The 27,963-nt window shown below is 39.6% G+C and overlaps 1 protein-coding gene across 6 annotated transcripts in view; it reads left to right on the top strand.

The window, feature by feature from the left end:
* Positions 1–27,963, top strand: part of fggy (FGGY carbohydrate kinase domain containing) — a 311,433-nt gene that overhangs the window by 169,014 nt on the left and 114,456 nt on the right. For all 6 annotated transcript variants that reach the window (XR_012101045.1, XM_073063082.1, XM_073063081.1 and 3 more), the window contains 2 exons: positions 15,783–15,890; positions 24,077–24,138. Coding sequence is in view for 5 of the 6 variants with exons in the window: in XM_073063082.1 (XP_072919183.1) it covers positions 15,783–15,890; positions 24,077–24,138 (170 nt within the window). In the remaining variant the exon portion in view is untranslated. The remainder of the gene's footprint in view (positions 1–15,782; positions 15,891–24,076; positions 24,139–27,963) is intronic.

Below are 27,963 nucleotides of genomic sequence, written 5' to 3'. Positions count from 1 at the left end.
TGATGCAGCCTGCCAGAATGCTCTCCACAGTACATGTATAGAAGTTTTTGAGTGTATTTGTTGACATACCAAATCTCTTCAAACTCCTAATGAAGTATAGCCGCTGTTTTGCCTTCTTTATAACTGCATCGATATGTTGAGACCAAGTGAGATCCCCAGAGATCTTGACACACAGGAACTTGAAGCTACTCACACTCTTCACTTCTTATCCCTCTACGGGGATTGGTGTGCGTTCCTTCATCTTACCCTTCCTGAAGTTCACAGTCAGCGCTTTCGTCTTACTGCCAGGGTTGTTGCTGCACTATGTCCACTAATTGGCATATCTCGCTAGTTAATGAATAACCATCTGTGTTCACCAAAATAGAATGAAGGTATTTATGCAATGGTTTATCATTCAAATATTTAATCAGCTAACCAGAAGCTATTTTTCTAACAAGAAAATTAATGTATTATAAATTCAGAATTTGACTATGTGCTATATACACTTAGCTAATATATAAATTTAATTTCATAATACAGTACACAAAAGTTTGAAAATGTATAGGTGGCAAAAAGCAGCAATGACTGACGTTTACCTTTCTTACCAGTTTGCCAAACCTACTTTCATTAATGACGAGTGAGTACAATTTTGGGAATTGTGAGGTGGTTTGTTAATTGATAAATACTGGAGATGCACTAAGCTACGCTCAATTAAGACTTCTAGAATTTAATTTAAAAAGTTAGGGGTAGATAAACTCAGTTCCAAGTGAAAATGTATGTTTTTGTGGGTATGTGCTATGTAGGTTCTGTACACTGTTTCCCTGTTTACCAACTAGGTGTAACCTGCTGCGCCAAATATACAACAGCTATCGCTGAAAAGAGTGAAAATTAGAAGTGAAGCAAATATGATCAACCCTCACTGTTCCAAACTCCAGAGCAGCGTTTCTCAACTGGGGGAGCCACAGAGCCCTAGGTTCCGTAAGAGACTGTAACTTAAAAAAAAACATTGTTTTTTTTTAACTTAGCGCAATGCACGATGCTACTGCACGTAGTGGTGGGCATTGACCAAGCAGCCCTGAGATAGAAGAGGAGAATTCTAGGCCTAGGCCTGCGGACAATTCTGATAAGAGTAATGATGAAGAATTAACATCTTCTGAGACTTCACTGCACTAGTCCAAAAGTAGACACCAAAAATATCCTTCTCTACAATGAAAGCTACTTATCAATGGGATTTACATGGACTGGTGATCCGCGTTGCCCTATTCCATTGTGCCTAGTCTGTGTCAAACTTAGAAATGTAGCAGTGTCTCCAGCAAAATTGAAAAGACACTTAACTACAAATCACAGCCATATAACATGTAAAAGTGCTGATTATTTTAAAGTCTATTAGAACCTCAGAGCAAACAGTTTAAAGATTTTGAAAATAAAGTCACAGTGAGTATAGAGAATAAGGAAGCAAGTATTTTCGTAGTTTTAAGACCAGTTCACTGGAGAACATTTAAAAGACTGTGTGAAAACCTGGAGAAAGAGCACACCAATCTCCTGCTCCATACAGAAAACCAGTGGCTTAGCAGAGGAAGAGTTCTCAACAGGGTGCTCGAGCTGAAAGCTGAATTGCAGGAGGACTTTCAAGAAAATAGTAGGCCAGATTTTGCTGAGTGCTTTGAAGATGAAGAGTGGCTGCAGAAACTAACCTACTTAACAGACATTTTTCACCATATGAACTGTTGAACAAGTCTCTACAAGGCCCTGGAGAAAATGTTTTGACTTCAAGTGACAAGATCCTTGGATTTAAAAGGAAACTGAATCTTTGGAAAAATCATGTTGCAAAAGGAAATCTTGAAATGTTTCCACTGCTGCTTGGGCTTGAGAGTGAGGAAGGATATCAGAAATCTCAAGTCTTATTGAAAGCCACCTGGAAGAACTTCAGAACAAAATTTAACAGTATTTTTTTCCCCCTTTCAGCACAAATGTATGAGTGGATGAGGGATCCTTTCTCTGAATCTTCTGCTCAGCTTGATAACTTGACTTTGATATAAAAGGGAGAACTTTGTGAGCTGCACTTTGATCATGCACTCAAGATGAGATTTACGGACCTGCCCCTGGGCAAGTTCTGCATTTCTGAGAAAGAAAGGTATCCCGCGATTCATTGGAAAGCAATGGACGTTTTGCTGCAGTTTTCGACTTCTTACCTTTGTGAGCAAGCTTTTTCTTGTTTAACAAGCATCAAGAGCAAAGATAGAAATCATCTCATTGCAGCTGAAGGTGAAATCTGTGTGGGTTTATCTCAAGTTCAACCCCGATTGAGAAATTTATTATGTTTGCCTAATCAGTTTTCAAAATCTATGAAAGGGAAATAAAGAGATTAATTACCAGGAGCAGTAGATACAATAATATTTATGCAGGGATTCTCTGAGACCTGAAGATTATTTCAAGGATTCCTCCAGGGCAAAAGGGTTAAGAAAGGCTGATCTAGAGAGTGTAGGCAAGTCTTTTCAATTTTTCCTCATAGAACACTTGGCCAACCCAGGAATCAAACTTTCTTTCATTTCCTTTAGCACAATTATTTCAGTAAAGCCATGATAATCCAGCAAATTTGGAAACTTTTACTGCTGCTGGACTGGCAGATTTTCTAGACAATTGGATATTATTTCTCATAACACCACTAACTTTTAATTCACTTACTTTTTCAGTGTTACACAACATAATAAAGAGTGAACCGGGTGCAATAAAAGGGAATGAAGGAACTGCAGGCTGGGTACCTCAGAAGCTGCACAGTAACAGGGATCCTGGTGATTGGAAAGGCAGTGTAGGAATTGGAGCACAATGACTGAAAAGGGAGTGCAAAGGCTGAGGTCCTGGTGAGTGGAAGGGGAGAGTAGGAACTGGTACTGGAGTGAGTGAAAGGGGAGTGTAGAAACCAAGGTCCCAGTGAGTGAAAGGGGAGAGTAGGAACTGGTGCTGGAGTGAGTGAAAGGGGAGTGTAGGAACCAAGGTCCTAGTGAGTGAAAGGGGAGTGTAGGAACCAAGGTCCCAGTGAGTGAAAGGGGAGAGTAGGAACCAAGGTCCCAGTGAGTGGAAGGGGAGTGTAGGAACCAAGGTCCCAGTGAGTGAAAGGGGAGAGTAGGAACTGGTGCTGGAGTGAGTGAAAGGGGAGTGTAGGAACCAAGGTCCCAGTGAGTGAAAGGGGAGTGTAGGAACCAAGGTCCCAGTGAGTGAAAGGGGAGAGTAGGAACCAAGGTCCCAGTGAGTGAAAGGGGAGTGTAGGAACCAAGGTCCCAGTGAGTGGAAGGAGAGTGTAGGAACCAAGGTCCCAGTGAGTGAAAGGGGAGAGTAGGAACCAAGGTCCCAGTGAGTGAAAGCAGAGAGGAGCAACCAAGGTCCCAGTGAGTGGAAGGGGAGTGTAGGAACCAAGGTCCCAGTGAGTGAAAGGGGAGAGTAGGAACCAAGGTCCCAGTGAGTGAAAGGGGAGTGTAGGAACCAAGGTCCCAGTGAGTGAAAGCAGAGAGTAGCAACCAAGGTCCCAGTGAGTGGAAGGGGAGTGTAGGAACCAAGGTCCCAGTGAGTGGAAGGGAGCCTGGAAGTTAGGGCCCTGATGAGTGGAAAGACATTGTGGGGACTGGGACCTCAGTGAGTGAAAAAGGAATGTAGCAACCATGACCATGATTCAGATTGGAAACAGTTGGCCTCCTGAATAGTGGATGGTGTATCACTGAGGCTGTGCTCTATGTGGTCTACCCATAAAGGGAGATCAGACCTAATCCAGCTGAGGTCTCAAGTGGGTCTTATGTAATTTTAGCAAGATATTTTTGTTCTTGCACCCAGGTCCATTTGCTCTAAGCACTTCATTTGGCCTCTGAACTCTTGTAGTACCTAAATGTTATTGCAAGATTTGTGTACAAGGAATTCCATGTCTCTCTGAACACCAACACCTTTTAAGTCTCTCACAATTTAAAAAAAAATCTCTGCTTTTCTATTTTGCTATCAAAGTAAATGACCTAACGTTTATTCTTATTATATATACCTTCCACCATATCTTTTGTCCATTTACTTATCCTGTCTATATTATCTTGAGCCTCTGAATCTTTAGACCTGCCCTCCTAAACACATTTTGTATCAGAGACAACAACTGAGTACCTTTTTAACAAATCAGAGTGAAGTATTCTGAAAATAAACAGTGCATTTTCAGAATCAGGAAGTTAAGGATATAAAAGTGAATTCAATGCAAAATCAGGTAGAAAGGGGAATATAAAAAAAGAGAAAGAATGTACTAAGAGAAGAAAAAAATAGGGAAAGCTTTTAAGACATAGTTTTGAAGATTTGAATCATGTAGTACCATGTTCTTTTACTTCCCTAAGGTATTTATTTTTTGAAATACAGAGTATATAGTTGAATTGCAGCTGGATTGCAAAATCCAGTTTTCTTTCTAGACTTTCATGCATCTGAACACTGTTGCAAAGAACATTGACATGCATCCTTTAAATAAATTACTTCTCTTGCTCTTTCTGATCCCTTTCTTCAACAGCTTCTCAATCCACAATTTTGCGAGCCTTGCTCAAATATCCCTCCAGCCCATCCTGTGAACTTTTGACCTGAACTGACCACATCCACCTCCCCAACTGCCAAATGAAAAAGCCCATTTACCAGTCACTTTCCACAATAGCACTCCAACCTGTCATGCTTTCTAGCTTCTGTCCCGCAGCAAACTCCTATTCTTACCGGTTGCCACCAATCGCTCTCTTCCCTCATCCCGACACTCCCCCTTGCTCCTTATCTTCCCTGTCCTGCCTTCCCCTAATCGAAGTCTTGGACGGACCTTAGTTTCTTTGCAACAGTGGAGCTTGAGGGGAAAGGGTTTTCGTCATTGATTCAGTTTCAAATGTGGTTTGGACCTTAAGAGGCCACTAAATTTCTCAGTGACAGATTCCTCAATTCAGATGTTTGAAAAGCTCTATTACGATTATAGGGGGACACCAGTTTCAATCTGATAGTTAAAAATAACCAGCGATGATTAAATTTATGCTAGGATTTCATACAACACCATCTAAACCAAAGCTCGAGAAGGTTCTAATCAACATATTGCATGAAAAATGGTACATAGACCAATACAGCATAGCAACAGGCTTTTCAGTCCACAATGTTGCGTCAAGCTAAATAAGTTAGTAATCAAGTGCCCAAGTAAACTAATCCCTTCTGCCTACACAATGTCCATATCTTTCATTCCTACACATTGATGTGCACACCTAAGAACCTCTGAACGCCCCTATAGTATTAGCCTCCATCACCACCCCAGGCAGTGCATTCCAGCCATTCACCATCTTGTGTAAAGCACTTGCTCCGCACACCTCCTTATCCCTGCCCACCCCAAATGCACAGCCTCTGGTGTTAGACATTTGAACACTGGGACAAATCTACTGGCTGTCTACTCTATCTGTGCCTCTCATAACCCCTATCACATCTCCCATCATCCTTTGCTGCTCCAGAGAAAACTACCTAAGTTTGTCCATTGTCTCCTTACAGCACATGCCCTCTAATCCAGGTAAACCTCTTCTGAACTCTCTTCAAAGCTTTCATATCGTTCATATAATGGGCAGTCAGAAATGAATGCAATACTCCACATGTGGCTTTACTAGAGTTTATAAAGCTGTAACATAACTTCCCAACTCTTTAACTCATGGTAAGCATGTTATATGCCTTCTTTGCCACTCTATCAACCAGTGTTGCCACTTTCAGGGAACTTGGAGCTTAAGATCCCTTTCCTGAACAACACCTTTAAAAAGTTTTGCCGTTACACTGTTCTGTCTCATTACATTTGATCTCCTAAATGCAATACTTCCCATTTTAAACTCCATCTGCCATTTCTCTACCTATATCTGAAATAGATTTGTATTGCACTGTGTCTTTTGCCAGTCTTCTATGCTATCCACAACACCACCAATTATTGTATCATGTGCAAACTTACTATACCACCATCTATGTTTTCATCCAGAGGTCCCAGTATGGATCATTGTGGAACACCACAAGCCACACCCTCCAGCCGGAATAAGCCCCATCAACCACTATCCTCTTTCTTCTATAGGTAAACCAGTAAAAATTTTAAATGGCCTTTTCACTGTGGATTACTGGATCAGCCTCCCATGTAGGGCCTTGCCAATGCCTTACAATCCATGTAGATAACTTCATTATCTTCATCATCTCCTTGAAAAACTCGATCAAGTTAGTAAGGCATGATTTGCTTCACACAAAGCAATACTGACTGTTGCCAGTTAGGTCATGGATTTCCAATTGCTCATAAATCCTATTCCTAGGAATCCTCTTCAGTACTTCTCTCACTGACATGAGACTCACCAGTCTATAGTTTCCAGGATTATCCCTGTTTTTTTTTGAATAATGGAACAAGATTTGCTACTCGACAGTCCTCTGATACCACACTTGTGGCTAGAGTGGAAGCAAACATATTAGTCAAGGACCCAGCTATCTCATCCCTTGCCTCTCTCAGTAACCAAGGGTATATCCCATCAGGCACTGAGGGATTATCCACCTTAATGTTTAATATTCTTTAAGGGGCAATAAGATAGATAGATAGATAGATACTTTATTCATCCCCATGGGGAAATTCAACATTTTTTCCAATGTCCCATACACTTGTTGTAGCAAAACTAATTACATACAATACTTAACTCAGTAAAAATATGATATGCATCTAAATCACTCTCTCAAAAAGCATTAATAATAGCTTTTAAAAAGTTCTTAAGTAGTTTACTTAAATACATTAAATACAATCAACCCCGGCACTTTAACATATCTTACTCCTGGCGGTTGAATTGTAAAGCCTAATGGCATTGGGGAGTATTGACCTCTTCATCCTGTCTGAGGAGCATTGCATCGATAGCAACCTGTCGCTGAAACTGCTTCTCTGTCTCTGGATGGTGCTATGTAGAGGATGTTCAGGGTTTTCCATAATTGACCGTAGCCTACTCAGCGCCCTTCGCTCAGCTACCGATGTTATACTCTCCAGTACTTTGCCCACGACAGAGCCCGCCTTCCTTACCAGCTTATTAAGACGTGATTGCACTGAAATGCCTGAACATCAATTTTATACGGATTTACAAAAATGTTGCCAAAATGGTAAGATTTTAGATTTAAGGAAGACTGGATGTGCTTGTTTGTTTTCATTGGGACAGACAGAGTTGTGGAAACCATTAATTAAGATGTATAAAATTATGAAAGGCACAGACATACAAAATAGGAAGAATCCATTTCCTTTAGCACAGTCAAAAACAAGGTAGAATAGATTTAAAAGGAAGGGAAGAGAAATAATTTCAAAAATGGGACGTGAGGGACTCACTGCCTGAAAAGGTGGTAAGTAACAAATAATAAATATTTAATAACTATTCTGACATGTTCCAAGAGCCTTCATTTCCAAGTCTACCAGGTGGTGGACAGTGGGATAGGGTTAGGTAGTTCTTCTTCAGCTGGAATTAACACAATGGCCAATGTCACCTTTGGATTTATTTATTCTGTATGACTATTCAATGAAAAAAATGGAACACCGTACTTGTAATAGTTCATTTCAGTGCAGTAATTAAAAATCATCTTGTTGTTAAAAATGTTCTTAAATTAAAATGGACAAGCCCTTACATCCTTTGTCTGATTTACTTTGTATGTACGAACAAGCAAAGTAACTTAACGCTATTCTGCGTAGTTGAATAATGAGTCACATGGCATGACAGCAAAGCCCAGGGTAGAACCTTTCTACTGAAAACAACGCTTGCATTTTGTTATTTGAATATTGATCTGCACTCATCTGAAGTTATGGCTTAATATTTATTCTCACTTAATTCTACTAATTGCCAAATGCAAAAGGTTCTTAGTTGTAATGCACACTTTAGGTGTGATTTTTAATGTTCCTGTCACACAGGTTTGCAAAACCCAACAATTCAAGGTCATGTTTTGTTTCAAAGTGCCCCAAGGCAGTGGTGATAAATGCTTGGAATTAATTTACTGCAATCAGAGGCATGTCTGATCAAGCTGGTGTTCAGACTGCTTTTGATCAGCTTCAGGCGTAGCCAGCCTTAATGCATCACTAACAATCACACCTTTGTAAAATGATCTGCAAAACAGAGCTGCTCTGTACATGAACTGATGGGCTTGTATTATCCTAGTCATGCAAATAAAACTGTGTATTGATTAAAGTAGCAGGGGTTTGAAAAATGATAGGGCAACAATTGAAGACTTTAATGATGAGACCATTCAGCAAATCCTAGTTCTGCTGTGGATTTTAAAATTCAGTAAATTCAAGTGCTGAAAATGATTTAGATAAATTCATTATTTCTTAGTGTTCTTTATTTACTAGTTGATTGTGTGAGTGACCTGTATCTTGTATCTACTGGACAGCTGAAAACTACAATGACCATATTTCAAGTGAGCAATGAGGCAAATAGAAATTACAGTTATTCTCTGTCCATTTATAGCTAGTAATTGTTTTTAATATTTGCAAAGTTAGATGTATGCCTTTAGAATAGAATTTTTATTTTTTTTTACCATGGAAACATTCAGAAATCCAGTTGAATGTTTACATTAGTTAGTAACTTAAGTCCTTAAAAGAACTCCTGGGGGTATTTAGCTGTGAACAGCACTGTTAAAATTACGGTGCTGCTGCAAGATGGAATAAAATAGCTGACATGTAGGGACATCACTGTCAACCATTTGGTTGATGTGGTGGCAGGGATCGGGGAATGAAAAGTCTCAGTCAGGTATATTCCTGAACTTTGGAGGTAGGTAAGCCACTAAAATTATACATCCAGGAATGACAGTCGAATACTCTGAGAAATCCATTTATTCTCAACCTACTTCTGAAGAAAATAACTTATTCACCTGCTATAATCAAAGTATATTAAAACGTGTCAAAACTTAAAAGTACCATAGAAATGTGGACTCTGTCATTCCGTAGTTAATATCTTAGAAATTTTATTATAATTTACTCAATAGTAATGAATATCAAGAGTGGAGTTTACTGGAAAGCTAAGCAAAAATACCCAGTGGCCACTTTATTAGGTACCTCCTGTACCTAATCTGTGTTACTGTTGCCTTCTTGTTAGCTTGAAACTGACGTTCTCCTCTGACTTATCTCATTAACAAAGCATTTTCACCCATAGATCTGCCACTCACTGATTTTTGTTTTTGTTTTTGCACCATTCTTTGTGAACTCTAGAGACTACTGTGCATGAAAATCCCAGGAGATCATCAGTTTCTGAGGTGTTCACACCACCCCATCTAGCACCAATAATCACTTTACAGTCAAACTCATTTAGATCACATCTCCTCCCCATCCAGATGTTTAGTCTGAATAACACTTGAATTTCTTGACCATGTCTACATGCTTTTATGATTGAGTTGCTGTCACGTGATTAGCTGATCAGATATTTTCACCACGAAAAAGATATTTTAGCTTATTTTCACCACTGCCAAATCAAAACTTTCTCCATTGCTTGTGTTCCTCCAATAGTGCCATTTTGCAGAGGTTCATGATCATTATGAAATTTTCAATACTGAAGTCCTGTCAAAAGCACAACCTACCATTTGTTGAAAGCAACATCCAAGGCCAGAAAAGGAGTGATATTGAGCATGAAAATAAAGGTTGATTGAAAATTGCTTTACCTTCCGATCTAAAACACATAATGTCTCAATAAAGATTTAGGCACTTACCATTCCTTATACATTTTGAAGTTTTATTTCTCGGTTCCTAAATTGTTGATGGGGATGTAATAGGCTAAATTAGATAGCCCCCACAGTTTATCCTGTTGAAGCAGACTCTGCTCTTTCTACCAGTCATGCAACAACCCAAGAAAAATGCCTATTAATGCAATCATGTGGAAGTCTTGAAGGAAAGACTGCCTCTTGTACAATCGCACCCAACCGCCATTTAAAATCTAATAAAAACTAACCTCCGGATTGTTAGAAATACTTTCTATCTAACATTAATGAGATTTTCTTACTACTGCTGAGGATATGTTCAGTTGTTGGAGGCTTTAGCTGCAATGCTGAGCTCCAATTTGCAGTTCCAGTGTCAAATAGTACTACTGGATCTGCCTATTCTGCCTATTTCAGCCGATGCCCTTACCACTACGGCGGTCAATGCTTTGGAGGCCACAAATGTGCACCTGTGATTTTTTTTGTCTTGTCACTGGTAGTACTGCATGTAGCAGATGTGATGTGGTTGAATTATGTATCTACAGTATTTAAAAACAGATGACAAGTTACAAATGTATGACAGGTGAAGAAGTAATTAAAGGTGTTTTGAATGCATTACTGTGAAGTGAATTATGCTATAGTGTAACAAAACCTGAAGCCATATTGTATAGTCGCTCAGATTGGAAACAATTGGCCTTTGTAACTTTGGAACTGATAATACTCTTGAAGACAGTATTGTGTATATGTGTGGGTTAGAGTAAAGCTGCAATCTGCTTCAAGTATACCACTTCAGAAGTTAGAGAATGCCACTTAAGTGATGTGCCCTTCCGCTTTTATCCATTGTGACTACGTTATTGGCTGAATCAGTCGTCAAGTTTGTTATCATTTAACTATATGCATGTATATAACATATACCATAACCATATAATGTATATAGAAATGAGGCAACATTTCTCTGAACCAGGGAGTAAAGCACAGTGGTACACAAAACACATAATAACTTATGAAGGTATGAATCACACATAAATAACAAACTAAAGTGCATCACTGCCCCAAGAGGTCTTTTGAAATCTGAATGTTGTATTTTACAGCCCCTTTCCTTCAGCAGTGTGCAGGACAATAGCAATATTATTTTAGTTAACAGAGCTTTGATATGAAATCTACCCAGGATAGGAAGGTGGTAGGAAATAATAAAACATCTTTCATATAATTTGGATCATAAATGCCTGTCATGTAGGTAGAGTGCCAGAGGTTTCAAAAGTGTTCTTTTTGTGCACCTCCTTCCACGTAGCTTAACTCCTCTGATAACAGACCCACCAACCAGCTTGGACATGCATCTGCCAAAATCCCAAGCTCTCTGACATTAATGCTGCTGAATGCCGAGTGTTCTGGTCAGAACTGCTGGTGTTTGCCAGCACCTTTTGGGAGAACAAACTATAGTGCAGATATAGGATTTTGTGCAATAGTCCATAGACTCATCTTCCTGCATGCAATTTGGTAACATTCTAAAAAAACTTTGTTTAAATTATTATCAGATGTTCCAGTTGCCACTTCAGAATTCTGTTAACCATTTACAGCCTTAAAACCTGTTTGTTTAAAGAGATAAGCTATGGGTTTTTGATGGCTGTTATTAATTTTCACTCATAGTCATTTATGGCAGAAAATTAATTAGAGATGAATGGTTGAGAATGCAGCTGTGCTCCAGCAAATCTGAGTACGTTACTGCCTTAATTTTGAGCCTGATGACTAAGAATGTAAAGGTAAATTAAATGTAGCTGGTAAGATAGTTGAGCAGAGTAAAACAAGGAAATTGTTTTAAAGATATCAAGTCTATTAATTCCACTGTGTAGCATACAATGTTGTGATGCACAGAAGGTGCCAGTTATGCACGGTGAGGTGCAGTTTCTGATGTCACTTGAACAGAAATAGTTCTGTGTTTACCATAGCAATGTAGACCTTGACTGGAACACCAAGATCTGCTTCAGCATTAATTTATAAAGTGCTGATATTAGCTGGTTTGCTGTCAGGAGTCTGAGGTGCCCAATGCCTTCTAGGTAAATTCACCTTTAAGTTCTTTTCTGTTTCCTCTCCATTGCTTTACATTTGGTGTCATTTTGTCATATTCCTCCGCTAATACCCTGCTCATATTTATTTCTCTGCCTAACCTCATGATGTTGTCACAAAGCTACATCAGATTCAATGACCTGGCACAATTGGTCAAAGTCAGAGGACACATCTTCAAATGCTTTATCCAAACAATAGCTTCACTAAGTTGATGCACTGCTCATTCACCTCACTAAACTCACTGTATATTACTTACCAATCAAAATACTCTGTCACACACGATAGCTAACGTTTGCAAGCTCTACCATACCGAGGCAGTTAGAAGTGCTGGAAGCTAATCATTGGCACATGACAGCTGCAAGTTCTGTAAGTTAACCAAGATGGATATTCTAACACCCAAACATTGGGCATTAAATATTCATATTTTATGCTGGCAATTCTTAAGGCAATGTCATGTCCATTCTAGTTAGCATAGCATAATTATATATCAATTAGCCTCAATGATCCTAAGTAGCTAATGTTAGAAACTATATGTCTGCAAGTCAAATGAGGTCAAGTTGTTTGTTCGCTGCTGCACGCAACGGGTGTCAATTTGGGAGAAGTATTGGAAGATTGCCAGTGTTCTCCAAAATATACATCAGCATGTAACAGCACCTTTACGAAAGAATGTCCAAAAACAAAAATAACAAAGCAACCAGTTAATTACTATTTTTCACCAATTCTGTTTTTACTTATGTACACACAAATGATGAATGATACTAACATTTCTTATCATTGTGGACAGTTGCATGGTTATTCAAATATAGCAACTGAGTACATAAGAATTTGTAACAAGACTGGACCTTGTGTGTTTCTCGTGTGTGCCAAATAATTTGATCTTCAGACGTATCTCCATTTGGCTGTCTAGCTTCCATATTTGATTATCCCATTGTCCAAATGTCTTTCTATCTCAACCTTCAATATATTTGATGACTCAACAGCCAAAGCTCTCTGGGTTGAAAATTCCCTCTAGGCAATTGAATCTGATGCACATACTGTTTTATCCTTCTTTCACAGTGAAGGAGAGAATAGTTTCGTCTGTTGTTATATTGGCTGCTGTCATAGCTTCGCATGGTGTGGAAGTGCTTTACCATGATCTCAGATTGACTTCATTGAGTTTTCATCCTTTAAAAATGAAGGGTTCCCTGATCTTGCAATATCTTCATTGGGCAGTTTAAATATCAATGAAAGTCACCAATTACAAATTGTTGACTTCATTATTTAAACCTAGGACTGGAAGTTGAACTCCTCAAATGAGCGGCATGTGAGAAATGGTTTAATGCATATTGCACAATTTTTATTCTTCTACTACTGAATATTGCCCAGCTTTTATTACAGATTTTAATTATTTGGATTATGCTGTTTGAAAATAGAACACCAATGTTTGAAGATATGGATTAAAGGGGGATTTGAGACCTCATTGTGGATTACCATAATTTGAATAGCTGCAGGTTTAGCACTCAAGTGCTGATTGGGTGCAAAATTCATTCAGCAATATAATATGTGCTGTTTGTACTTCATCTAATGAAGGAGTCCCTTTGGATCAAGGATGACTTTCTGGGTTTCAGTTGGTTCTGATGCAGCTAATGAGGCTAATGTGGGAGCTGCAGATCCTTTCACAGATGGAACATGCAATAGTGAGTGCTCCCACTGTATGGCCACAAGTTTCTCAAATGCTTGTCTTCCAATTTGAATGGTGATTATCATAAATACATGTTGCACTTCTTCAAGAAAACCTTGATCACACTCTTGAGTCTTTTTCTCTGCCAAGTTATGTCTTGGTATAAAATGTTCATTTCTTGAAATTGGGCATAGAAGTAATGAATCTTGTCCAGTGTAGCTGACTGGGTGTAGAAGTGACCTCAGTGCTTGGAGAGGACCCTGACATTGGTTCACATGCCTCAGTGAATAAGAAAGAGTTTGTGAAGATAGCTTTATTGTTATTTCACCAGTACTTTGACATAATTACTAGAAGTAGTTCAGGAAGCATATAGGAAGACAAATACCCTCCACTAACTTGTCCCTACTGCACAATACTATCCTATTGACAATAATGGTTCATGACAAGGCCATGCAAGATCCTTAACATTTGACTGTGGACACATTTCATTTCATTCCTTATATATTGTCTATGCTGACCCTAATAAAAACTTTGATTCCTTTACCAAGATGGCAACTCTAACTAAACATTCGGTGAAACTGGCAATATTGACAATATTTTTGATAACCTGTCATTGATTTTAACTAATATTTCATTCAAGCATCCCTAGTAGAGAGGTTGTTATTCAAGTAGCATATAAGAGATTGAACTCTGGTTAGAATTAGTCTGCTTTCTGCCAGGCTCAACATTCCCAAATTAAAAACCTTAAATGCAGGGAAGATTTTTCACTTAGCTGATGAGTTCAAGTACAGGGGACATCATGGGATAGGCAATTAAAGACAAAAACAAGTGGAAATTTTGTCACTAAGAGGATGGAGAATCTTTGGAATCTACCCTAGGAACTGTAGAGGCCCAGAAATCATGTTCATTAAAAACAAATTGATAGATGGCTGGAGATGAAGAGAATCCAGGGATATAGGTGAGTGATATAAAATGGTGTCGAGAGAAGACTAACCATAGACTTAATGACTGGAGGTGCAGTGTTGAACGGCCTACTATGGCCTACTTCTGTTCCTAGTTCTTACATGCTTAACTTCTAAAGTGAGGTCTGTGTTAACTCAATCTGAAATAAACATCGACTGAAGTGTAATGGTATCATTTATCTGGTATTTATCAAGGTGGTTTAAAATAATAAACTACTTATCATGTTACTTTGGCAAAAAGCAGCAGTATGGATGAACAATGTCCTGAAAGTAACAATGAATCATATCACCAGTTAATCTGTTCTTTAAATCCTATTATTGGAGACTGGGATTTAGCCACCGAGTTCTTTTTTAAACAAAGGCATGAAGATATTCTATCACTTCTTTGATCATTGATATAGATCTTTAACATTTTGTTGAGCCACTTGAAAAGTCAGATAAATTTTCATTTAATTGCATATCAAAAAACACTGAGTTATATTGAGACTTTTATATGGATATCCAGTAGTGACGACCTGTGGAATACTAAATCTAATTTGATTTTCAGGGTTCATGAGCAGCCGCAAATGAGTGGATCCATTACAGAGCACAAATTGCCTAGTTTAGAAGGCAGCCAAATTCCCTTGATCCACCACAAAATAAATAAAAATGAAACTTTTTAAAAAAATCTCTTGCTATGAATAAGTTAAATTTGATTTTATTTGTGTGCACATCATTAGAACTAATCAGTAAATTTAACGTTACAAACCAAACCTAATGTTGTAAAGGGACGGTGCTGCAGCCACCTTTTGGAAAGTCCTCTGCCATGATGGCATCAGGAGTGCCATAGTAAAGTGGGTTTGTATGAACCAGATTAGTTTCTGAGCCAGTTGTGTTTGTTTACTCAAACTGAAAAAAAGGGCTGCTGCTTCTAATAATTTAATGCACCATTCAATAATGTACTTTGGTGTCAGCTTTCTTTATGTTGTGTATCTCAAGCCCACACTTAAAGATTTAGAAATAAAAATACTGTCATTCATCAAACTGTGCTGATGGGATATTGCATGGAATACAGGATATAAGTTTGTGATTAACACAGGTTTTAAGATGCAATCATGATTCCTTTTCCATAACAATTGAAGAGGTTCAACAAAGCAAAAGAGATACTAGGTAATTTTGTTTTCCTATCCTGAATATTTGGTGCTAAATTATCAACATTTTTAATTTGGGCATTTCTGTAGAGGTGATTTTTTTGAAGTACAGGTTAGATTTAAAATGTTAAATGGTATGCATTTTTCTATTTCAATAAGCATCCTTAATTATATGTTTACACTTACAAGCAACAACTTTCAGGACTAAAGTAGAAAGCATAGTGTGGGCTCAGCAACTGACACTATTAATGATATAATTTAATTTAATATTAACATTTTCATCTCTATCCTCAGATTAGTAAAAGTCCCATATTTGTACCTGGTGTTTGGGGTCCTTATTACTCTGCTATGGTACCTAATCTATGGCTAAACGAAGGTGGACAAAGTGCAACAGGAAAACTGTTAAGAAAATTGCTGAAGCTGTGGTGAAATCTTGTGAGAGAGATTTTTTACGTATTTTGGTTACTTGCTGAAATATCTATATACTCTGAAGATCAATCATGGCCATATATTTTTTACTATATATAACAAAACTATTTTGGATTAGTAGTAAATGGTAGAAAATTTATTATTTCAACCTTCTGGATTAACAATCATTTCTACAGATTAACAACATTGCTGCTCTCATCTGTCTATGTACCTTTAATTTTTTTAAACAAAAATCTCTTAACCATATAACCATATAACAATTACAGCACAGAAACAGGCCATCTGGGCCCTTCTAGTCCGAGCCGAACACTTACTCTCTCAGCCCATAACCCTCCATTCCTTTCCTGTCCATATACCGATCCAATTTTTTAAAAAATGCCAATATCGAACCTGCCTCTACGACTTCTACTGGAAGCTCGTTCCACACAGCTACCACTCTCTGAGTATAGAAGTTCCTCCTTGTGTTACCCCTAAACTTTTTCCCTTTAACTCTCAACTCATGTCCTCTTGTTTGAATCTCCCCTACTCGCAATGGAAAAAGCCTATCCACATCAACTCTCTCTATCCCCCTCATAATTTTAAATACCTCTATCAAGTCCCCCCTCAACCTTCTACACTCCAAAGAATAAAGACCTAACTTGTTCAACCTTTCTCTGTAACTTAGGTGCTGAAGCCCAGGGAACATTCTAGTAAATCTCCTCTGTACTCTCTCTATTTTGTTGACATCTTTCCTATAATTCCTATAATTTAACTAAACTGTCTTTCTACATCACGTGTTTTCTATTTTTCTCTTGTGTAACATGTTAATTGTATTGCAATATTTAACCACCTCTATAGATTCATCAGTGTTAGTTATGCCTGGAAATTAATTAATCACCCTTCAGTGGTGCCAAATAGTCTTTAATAAATAATACTCTGCCTCAATATTACTAATATTCTGTGTGGTCATTTAATATCATCAAATAGCCATGAATATCTAGATACTGAGGCCATATTTTGAATGAATTGTATGAAGTTGTTTGCCACACAGAGCAGTGTGTCAGGCTTGCACAGCCAGGCACCTCCCAATCTTCACCAAGCTAACTGGAATTACCTGTCACTCATTTTCCATTCATCACCTGCAGCCTATTTAAACCCAACTCTCATCCACAGTCCCTGTTCACACATCGAACCAGCCAGCCTCAGCCAGTTGCTTCTAATCTTGTTGCCTTGTTGTGTTCAGTATGTGTTCCCTCTTTTGAAGCCCCTCAGGCAAATTTTTATTAAAAATTTTTGCTAACTGCTAGGTCATTTCCACTGCTCTGCTTTGGGTCAAGCCTCCTGTACATTTCCTGCCAGGGAATGAACTTTCAATTAACACAGCAGGGTATACTTGCCTAAAGAAAGTTGTCTGTTCATGTGAGCATACAATATAGAAGCAGCAGGATCTGTTCATCTGTTCACTACTCTCTTTCAACTCTGCATCTTGATACAGCAACCCTGCAACAGTCAATCTCCTCCCACTGAGCCCCAGATTCTGGGGTCCAAATGGTTCAACAGGTCCCAAACCCACTGCCATAATTTCTTGTCCCAGTGTGTCTTACACTTCGAGTTCCAACCATCTTTGTGTTTTACAGACCGAGCTAAGATTGCCTTTGTCATCTCTCTGTTCACTGGGTGAGCTCTGACCTAGGCCACCACTAATTGGAACAATAAGCCACCATTTGCAATAAATATGAGCTATTCACCGCTGACATTCATCAGGTTTTTGACCATCTGAGAAATGGAAGAGGAGCAACGGATAAGATACTTAACCTGCGTCAAGGCTCACACTCGTTGCTGAGTTAATCCATAGAATTCAGGACCCTCGTGCAGAGTGCAGCTGGAATCTGGAAGTGCTGATGGCCCAATACCATCATGTCCTCTTGGAGTATTTGGAAGATGAGCTGTCTGCCCTCATCACTCTGGCCCTCCAAATTGAGTGCCCCTCCAGATCGTCAGCCGGAACCTCGGTTCCATTCCCCAAAACACTTCAAGCTGCAGGACCTTCATCATCAATGCTTTCAGAAGCCATGCAGTTATGGAGAGCTTCCTTAGCCCCCAAAAATGTGAGTGTCAGTGGAGAAACAATATGTGCTTTTATTGTGGCTGCCAATCACCCACATAACAAATGATCACTGCGTCCAGGAAATGGCACCCACCAGGTAAAGACAAGGGGCCTGCTATTTATTTAGCTTTCCCTGGTCCCTTGTTCCAGCACCTTAGCCCAACTCACTCTTTCTGTCCTCCTCCGCACCCCAACAGCTCTATACACACAGGAGGCTCTAGTGGATTCCAGTACAGCAGGCAACTTTCTAGACTGGACTCTGTGTGTGCAGTTTAGACTCCCTACCGAGCCTATCTCTCACCCCTTCTGCATCACAGTCATTGACAGACATCCTTTGGAGTCTTGAATGGTCAGAATGTATGTGCGGACTACGCATGCGAGCATCGGAGAACACTGCAAGTCACCTCAATTCCTCCTGATCAACTCACCCAACACTCCTCTCATCTTGGATTATTCTTGGTTCTCCATTCATGACCCTCGCTTCGCCTTGTCATCCAGCCGACTCCTGGGTTGGTGATCCACCTGCCTGCAACTTCAGTTGACTTCACCCTGTAAATCCAAGGAGAGGGAGGTAAAAATGGACCCCACTGAACTCCCATAGGAATGCCACGACTTAGCCATTGTTTTCAGTGTAATGGAGGGCAGCACCTTGCTGTCTCACAGTACACACGGCTGTGCAATCGACCTCCTCTTGGGCACTACCACTCTGCAAGGCTGCCGGTTCACCCTCACCGCTCCTGAGACCCAAGCCATGAATGTCTACACTGCCGAAGCACTTCATTTCACTATCTAGTTTCAAGCCAGTACAGGGTTTTTCTTTGTCAGAAAGAAAGATGGTGTCTCCGTGCCTGCATTGACTAACCTGGACTCAACAAAGTTACCCTCTCCCCTTTATGGATAGCACAAATCACTCTGTAGGGCTCAGATCTTCATCAAACTGGAGCTACAGAGTGCGTACCATCCGCCAGTGGGATGAGTGGAAGATCGCGTTCATAACACCCATTGGCCACTCTGAATACTTGGTTACTTGGTGATGCCTTTGAGCTTTCCAACAGTCCAGGCATTTTACAAGCCTGCATTAATGAGACCCTATGTGACATGCTGCACTGGATTGTGTTTCTCTACCTCGACAACTTCCTCATTTTCTCCAAGGACCCCCAAGACCACGTCTGCCATGTCCATTCAGTCCTTCACCTTTTCCTTGAAAAGCAACTGTACTGCAAATTAGAGAAATGCCAGTCCATAGCCTTGTCATTTCCTTCCTTGGTTACATCCTTTCACCCCAATGCATAACTATAGACCCAGAGAAAGTGCACCCATTGCTAAATAGCTCCACCCACGATCCCTCAAATAGCTATGGTGCTTCTCCCACCACAGTTTCATCAGAATCTACAACCAAATAGCTGCTCCTCTCATATCCCTCACCAAGTCATCTACTTCACAGATAACCTGGTCTGCTGCTGCAGACACGTTCAAGGAGCTTAAGAGATGCTTCACCACCACTCCTGTTCTCCACCATCCAAGCCCTCCAGACCTTTCGTGGTAGAGGTGGATGCATTTTTATGTGGGCACCAGGGCCATCCTCTCCTAGTGAAGACCAGACTGCAAGACACATCCTTGTGCCTTCTTCTTGCACAAGTTCAACTTGTGGGGCCCTCTTCTTCAATCAATTCAACTTCACCATCTCCTACTGACCCAGCTCCAAGAACGCTAAGGCAGACCCCCTGTCACAACAGTTGACCCAGAGAAAATAGAGGTCAGACCATTATTCCATCCTCACCCCAGTCTTCTGGGACCTTGAGAACCAGATCTGCCTGACCCCACAATACAAGACTGATCTGGGCAGCACACTCCTGACAGCCACATATACATCCAGCAGCCATGTATTCTGAGGCATTCCAGTGGGTCCACTCTTCAATCCCCTACCACCCACCCCGCCCCCCCAGCCATCCATGCCATGATAAATTCTGGATTTTCTGTGACACTGGTTCTCGTAGTCCACCATGATCGCAGATGTATGTCAGTTCATCACTGCATGCCCTCAATGTGCCCAGTCTAGTTCCTCGATCCACATAGCTCTCTGGGCTCCCACTGCCTTTCCCTGTCCACTGTTGCCCCAGTCCCACATTGCCATGGACTTCAACATGGGCTTGCCATCTGCTGATGGCGCCATGCTGATCATGCTGTGGACTGGTTCTTCAAGGCCACCTCATTGCCCTTCCCAAGCCTCCTTCAGAAGCTGAGATGATGGACTTGGTTCTCCAACTTGTAGTTCGCCTCCACAGCTTTCTTCAGGACATTGTGTCATACCAGTGTCCACACTTTGACTCTCACTTCTAGCAAGGCTTCTGCTCCCTCCTCCGCATCTCACCGATATTGTCCTCTGACCACCAACACATCTTGTTCTCTGGCAATCGCAGACCAAAGGTCAATTAGAAAGAGCCAGTCAGCATGTGGAGATGTTTCTGTGATGCTTCATCACCTCTACCCCTTCCACATGGAAGAAGTACCCGTGTTGGGCCAAGGTTTCCCACAATTTACACACCTGCTTTGCCAAGGATATGTCACTCTTTGAAGGGCTTTATAGCTACTAATGGAGGAGCCGGTGGTGGAGGTCCCATCCGCCAGGACCCTGGCTTGTCAATGACGGAATGCTTGGAAGAGGGCACAGAGGATCAACCTAGCTGTCAGCCACACCTCTTGCTGCCAAGCTAACCACCATCTGCAAAGGGTGGGCATAGACAAATCCACTATCTCTGAAATTACTGACTAGCTGACAGATAGACCTCAGTTTGCACAGCTGGGTAGCTCTCAGTCTGAGATGATGCTGAGTGGTACTGGAGCATCACAAGGGACTGTCCCAGCTCCGTTTCTGTTCACACTGTTTACCTCAGACTTTCAGTACAAATCTGAGTCTTGTTACTTGCAGAAGTTCTCTGATGACTCTGCAGTGGTTGGGTGTATCAGAGATGGGCAGGAGTGAGGACAAGTCTGTGGAGTGGTGTAGAAGGAATCACCTGCTCCTGAATGTTGCCAAAACCAGGGAGATGGTGATTGATTTTAGGAGGGAGAGGACTATGATGAATGCTGTATACATTCTAGGAGAAGAAGTTGTGGTGGTGGAGGAGTATAAATACTTGGGTATTCACCTCGACAACAGACTTGATTTGAAAACCAACACCAAGGCTGTTTACAAGAAGCAGACTCTATTTTCTAAGGAAGCTGAGATCCTTCAATGTGTGCAGCAGGATGTTGGAGATCTTTTACTGGTCTGTTGTAGTGAGTGCAGCTTTATGTTTGGCGAACAACATCGGTGCTGGTGAAGCAAAAAGACTAAATAAACTCATCAAACAGGCTGGATTCATCCTTGGCTACAATCTGGACTCTTTTGAGTTAGTGGTGGAGAGGAGGTCACTAAACAAACTGTTAACTTTTATGGACAATCAGGCACATCCTCTCCATGACCTACTGAATAAGCAGCAGAGCACCCTTTCGAACAGACTCATTCAGCTCCGCTGTACCAAGGATCATCACAGACAATCATCCTACCAAATGCAATAATCATATACAACAGTTCATCTCTGTGTGACAACAGAACACACATCATAATACTATAGTCTGCTTTATATTGTTTATATCTGTTTATTATTTATTGTAATGTTTGCACTGTTTTTGTGCACTTTATGCAGTCCAGTGTAGGTCTGTAGTCTAGTATAGCTTTCTCTCTGTTTTTTTTATTACATAGTTCAATCTAGATTTTGTACTGTGTCATGTAAACCATGGTCCTGAAAAACGTTGTCTCATTTTTACTATGCACTGTACCAGCAGTTATAGTTGAAATGACAATAAAAGTTGACTTGACTTGACTCGATATTGTTCTGTACATTATTATTACACATTATTGCACATTGGTGAATTATTATTGTGTATATTATTATTCTATACTTCACTATTAGTTAGGTCTGCACACCGCTCAGTGTGTTTTTAAATTTTGCTGCTGTAACGAAATAATTTCCCACTCAGGATCAATGAAGTACTCATTATTTTATTATTATCATGATGATGATGATGATGATGATGATAATAATAAAATAATGAGTACTTTATTGACTGACTGTGTCTGACTGTAGACCCAAGAACCACACCTGTGCGCCCACTCTTACAAGCGCTCACCCAATTCATTGATCCCTTCAACATTACCCATCATAGCAATCTGGTCATTTACCATTTCTAGCTGTCACTGTCCCTAAGGATCACAACTACCTTCCATGCCTCAAGCCCATTGTTTTTGGACCACTCAACCCACCCAAACCTATAACTGTACCTCTGGAATTTTGGATGGTGGAAGCTGGTCCAGTATACACGGTTCAGTGATTGATGGATTCACATCATCGAGGATGAGTTGTGCATACCTCATTGACTGGGAAGGGTATGGCCTGGAGGAGAATTCTTGGGTGCGATCCAGTTTAATCTTGAATCCATTACTCCTTAAGGAGTTCCACTGGACCCATCTGGATAACTCTGGGCCATTGGATGCTGGTCTTAGGAGGGAGGGAGTGGTGCGGTGTCCTGTCAGGCCTGCACAGACAGGCACTTCCCAGTCTCCACCCAGCTAACAGGAATCACCTGCCACTTGTTTCCAACATCACCTGCAGCCTATTTAAACCTAACTGTCATTACAGTACATATGCATACATCGAACCAGCCACTCTTAATCAGTTGCTCCTAATCTTCAGGTACCTTGTTGCCTTGTGTTTTCATTAACTGTTTTCTCTCGTTTTGTAGCCCTCATGGCTTGTTACTTTGTAGTTTATCATTAAAGTCATTGCTCACTGCTAAATCGTCTCTGCTGTTCTGCTTTTGGGTTAAGCTTCCTCTACATTTCCTGACACAATATGTAAATAAGTTGCTATGGTTAGTATAAAATGGTGAAAGGAAAATTAATTTAATTTCATTTCATTTACTGAAGTACTTATAAATGCTGCTGTTTTAAACTTCATACCGCAGGAGGTCGTGCTTTTAAATGTGTAGCCCTGAGCTCTTCTCCTCTTCTCTACCTCTCTCTTAAGATAGTCAGTAAAGCCTAAATAAAAATGTGTCAGTTGTTGATTAATAGCCCTGTGAAATCTCTTGGGACATTGTTCTAAATTACTCATATAGTGTAAATGGAAAATATTGTTATTTAAACAAGCATGTTAGCCATTGATTAAGGTTGAATTGTTGGTCAAGATGCTGTTTTGCCATCCCTAGGATTTTAAAGTAGAGACAATGGATCTTTGATTTCTACCTTAAAAGGTGAACAGAAAAATATAAAACTCTGAAAATCTAGCATCCTCTATTTCAGCACTAATTATTGCTTAAGGTTTGGAGTGAGACTTGAACTCATAAGCATATAGTTTAATAGCAGGATTAACAATGTGGAGACAAATAAATGCTTTTATATTGGATTTTAAAGTTATAATGGCAATATGTGAGAAGATTTTCTGTCCTTCAACTACCTGAATCAAAAAGATCAGATTACAAGTATGACATGAGAATATCAATGTAGATTGCTTGCTCAATCCATAGACAATGTCTTGAAACACAATGCTTTTTCTAATGGCAGACATAAGAGTTCAACCAATGGAGCAATGATTTTGCTGAACTAAATTATGTTAGGTATGATTGATGGAACAATATGAATCATTGTTGGCACCAATGAAACAAAAAGAATTTGAAGATTGGCTCATGTACATTGATAAATCCCTCAAATTTCACACATAGTAACAGTCAATCCACTTCACACAATCATCATTATTGTATATTGTAAATATGCTGTTTTCATTTTGAAACTTAATATGGTTACTTATTCAAAAGTGTTCAAAGATCCTAAATTTCAAAAATTCAACCAGAAAACTACTTAGTTTTGTGCTGTACATGAAAAATTGTTTATAACAAACTTCAAGACACTTCCAAAAAGCACACAAAAGAATTCTCCATTCATCAGCCAAAAGTGCATATAATTATTTGAACTTTACAGATCTTATGTATTCTGAAAACTAACAACTTTCTATTATGTGCATTTTTGTCTTAGATAGAACACGTTGTTAAAAGTCATGCTGCATTGCCAGAGCTGGAGTCCAAAGCCAAGGCCAGGTCTGTCTCACTCTTAGAGCCTGGTTAAAAAGGTTATTGAATGCTCCTCCTCAGAATGAAAGTTTTTCTACTGTGCAGGAAAGTGTACTTCATTGCAAAATACAGCATACAGTATAAGTTTGCTTCAAAGTTGTATTTTCTTTATGTACAGTCGGCCCTCCTTATCCATGGATTCTGCATGCGCGGATTCAACCAACTGCGGATCAGGAAAACCTGGAAGTTCTCTCTCCAGCACTCATTGTTTGAGCATGTACAGACTATTTTTTCTTGTCATTATTCCCTAATCAATACAGTATGATAACTATTTACATAGCATTTACATTTTATTAGGTATTATAAGTAATCTAGAAATGACTTAAAAGTACAGGCAGTCCCCGGGTTATGAATGACTTCTGTTCCTGAGTCCGTCTTTAACTCGGATTTTAGGTCAGAACAGGTACATCCGGTATTATTTAGCATCAGTTAGTCAAACGTTTTTCTTAGTATATAGTACATATTTTACCTTTCTATGCATATAAAACACTTAAAAAAACATACGTATTTCAATAATTAAACCACTGCGTTGCTTAGTAATAATTGTAGCTTTCATCAGGGCAGGGCCTTTCACATGCTCAATTAAAATTATTCCGATTATTGGCCGACTGTAGCCTAACGCTTTTCCAATGACCAGTGGCGTTTCACCTCTTTCCTATCGCTTTATTATTTCCACCTTATTTTCAATCGTGATGTGATTATTTTCGTGAACAGAAACACTATGGATTCAGAGTGCGCCACTGGGTCCTAATGTCCACCACACTGAGACAGGTTAAATAAGGGACATGAGCATCTGCGTTTTTGGTATCCGCGGGGGGTCTCAGAACCAATCCCCCATGAATAAGGGGAGCCGACTGTAGTTATATTTTGAACCATTTTTTAAGACATGAGTTTGATTGGCAAGACCAATGTTTTGTGCAAATTATAATCACAACAATTTGAATTTCATATCCAAATGTTTTGAAGTTAGAATAAAATGTTGTTTTGATCTAAAATGGTATACAGGCTTAGTCACAGCACGTTTGTATAGCATTCATACAAATGTCCAAGGAAAAGTCATATGAGCATGCTAAGCATTATTTCACTAGCATTTCCAAAAGGAATTAATGACCTTATGTATATGTCTTCATATATTAAGAATGGCATGTGAAGCATACCAGAAGACCAATTTTCAGAATATATACTCCTAACATAGCTGTCTCCATGAAACGAAAGCAGATCAGGAAATAATAGGCCTATTAGCAACTTTCTTTGAGACATTAATTTTCCAAATTGCAGCCCCATAATGAACTCTTAAGTGTCCAATGTAATATGAATGTGATGAGATCATGCTTCATGTAATTGTCATATAAATATGTTCAAATCTTCTTTTATAAATCATCCAACATTTTCTGTGTATTTAATAATTTCTTGTTTATACGCTTTAAACTTTTTCTCTCACCAGTCACATCCAGTTCTATTTAAACATTAGGACAGTTGGAGTTGGCCTTTTTTAAAAAATTCTTCTTTTGATGAAGGCCCAACCAGTCCCTGTCCACTTCTGTCATCCTTTGGCTGAAATTAGATTAAGCAATTTCACTTTTGACTTTATTCACTTTCACTAAGTAAGCAAGATGGACTTTATTAGTCCTCCCCACATCAGTGTTTTCATATGGATCATACTGTATATTGTTGTAGTTCAACTCAAGTCACCTCTCTCAACTACTTTTCCAATATGTTGATTGCTATATTGATACTGCTTCATGCTCTTTGAAATGTTCATGAATTTTGATAAATTTCACTTCCTTCCTTGACTTCATTTCAATCCAAAGGTGCCTATCTTTGGAATCTATTATTAAGAATGAGGTTTTGAGGTACTTGGAGACTAATGATAAAATAAGTCAAAGTCAGCACGGTTTATGTAAAGAGAAATCTTGTCTGACAAATCTTAGAGTTCTTCGAGGAAGCGACAAGCAGGGTGGACAAAGGAGAAGCAGTGGATGCCATTTACTTGGATTTTCAGAAGGCATTTGACAAGGTGCCACATATGAGGCTGCTTAACAAGATAAATCTTATGGCGTTACAGGAAAGATACTGGCATGGATAGTGGAATGGCTGACAGCCAGGAGGCAGCAAGTGGGATTCAAGGGGGCCTTTTATGGTTGGCTGCCGGTAACTAATGGCATTCCTCAGGGTCAGTATTGAGACCGCTACTTTTCATGTTGTTTGTCAGTGATTTAGATAATGGAATTGATGTCTTTGTGACAAAGTTTGCAGATGATACGAAGATAGGTGGAGGGGCAGGTAGTGCTGAGGAATTAATGCGATTGCAGCAGGACTTAGACAAATTAGAAGAATGGGCAAAAAAGTGGCAGATGGAATACAGTGTTGGGAAATGTATGATAATGCATTTTGGTAAGGGGGACAATAGTGCAGACCATTATCGAAATGGGAGAAGGTTCAAACATCAGAGATGCAAAGGGACTTAGGAGTCCTCGTGCAAGACTCCCAGAAAGTTAATTTAAGGTTGAGTCTATTGAAAGAAGGCAAATGCAATGCTGGCATTTATTTCAAAGGGAATAGAATATAAAAGCAAGGAGATAATGCTGAGACTTTATAAGACACTAGTCAGGCTGCACTTGGAGTATTGTCAACAGTTTTGGGACCCATATTTCAGAAAGGATGTGTTGTCATTGGAGAGAGTCCAGAGAAGGTTCACAAGGATGATTCCAGAAATGACGGGGTTAACATATAAGGAGCATTTTGTAGCTTTGAGTCTATACTCACTGGAATTTAGAAGAATGTATGTGGGGGGGGGGGGGGGGGATCTCATTGAAACCTACTGAATGTTGAAAGGACTAGATAGGGTGGATGTGAAGAGGATGTTTCTTATGGTGGAGCTATCCAGAACTAGAGGGCAGAGCCTCAAAATTGAGTGGTGACCTTTTAGAACAGAGATAAGGAGGAATTTTTTTAGCTAGTGAGTAGTGAATCTGTGGAATTCTGTCACAGACTGTGGTAGATGCCAAGTCCATGAGTACATTTAAGGCAGAACTTGATCGTTTCCTGATCAGTCAGGGCATCAGAGGATATGGCGAGAAGGCATGTGTATGGGGTTGAGTGGGATCCAGGATCAGCCATGATGGAATGGCCTAATTCTGCTCCTATGGTCTTAAACTCAGTGGTGAATCTGTGAATCATAGTTCTACACTATTTAGCCAGGGAAAGTATTGTCCTCACATCTCTGCTGTAGAGTTGTCTAAGAACTTTGTGCATTTCAATGAGGTTAATTTCCTAAACTCTGGATAATGAAGGCCTAGCCAATTTAATTTCTCTTAACATGACAGAACCGTAGTTCCAAGAACTAGTCTTGGGAATTTTTCGGTGAGGACAACAAAATTTCACATAATACCCCAGCTGTGGTTTCTCCCTATATTATTCTCCCTATATTTATTCTTATACTCAGTTCCCCTTACAATAAAGGTTAACAGACAATTTGCTATTCCCTATAGTATCTACGTATTAGCTTTCTAACTTAAGTACAAAGGCACTCATGCTCCTTAAATTTTAATATATACCATTCTGTCAGCATTTAAAACATATTCATCATTCTGTTTGTTCTAATTAAGTGGATAAACTCACATATTTCCATATTTGTCTGATTGTTTCTTATTTGGTTACCTTGTTCTGATTCCTTTAAAGCCTGGATCTACAGATCCACTGGCCACTTTATTAGGTAGCTCTGCTTGTCAATGCAAATATCTGATCAGCCAATCATAAAAGCATGCAGACTAGGTCAAGCAGTTCAGAAGT

This window comes from Hemitrygon akajei, chromosome 12 (assembly GCF_048418815.1).
Source record: "Hemitrygon akajei chromosome 12, sHemAka1.3, whole genome shotgun sequence".
Taxonomy (NCBI): Eukaryota; Metazoa; Chordata; class Chondrichthyes; order Myliobatiformes; family Dasyatidae; genus Hemitrygon; species Hemitrygon akajei.
Note: the sequence above shows the minus strand (reverse complement) of the source record. Positions and strands in the feature narration are given on the sequence as shown.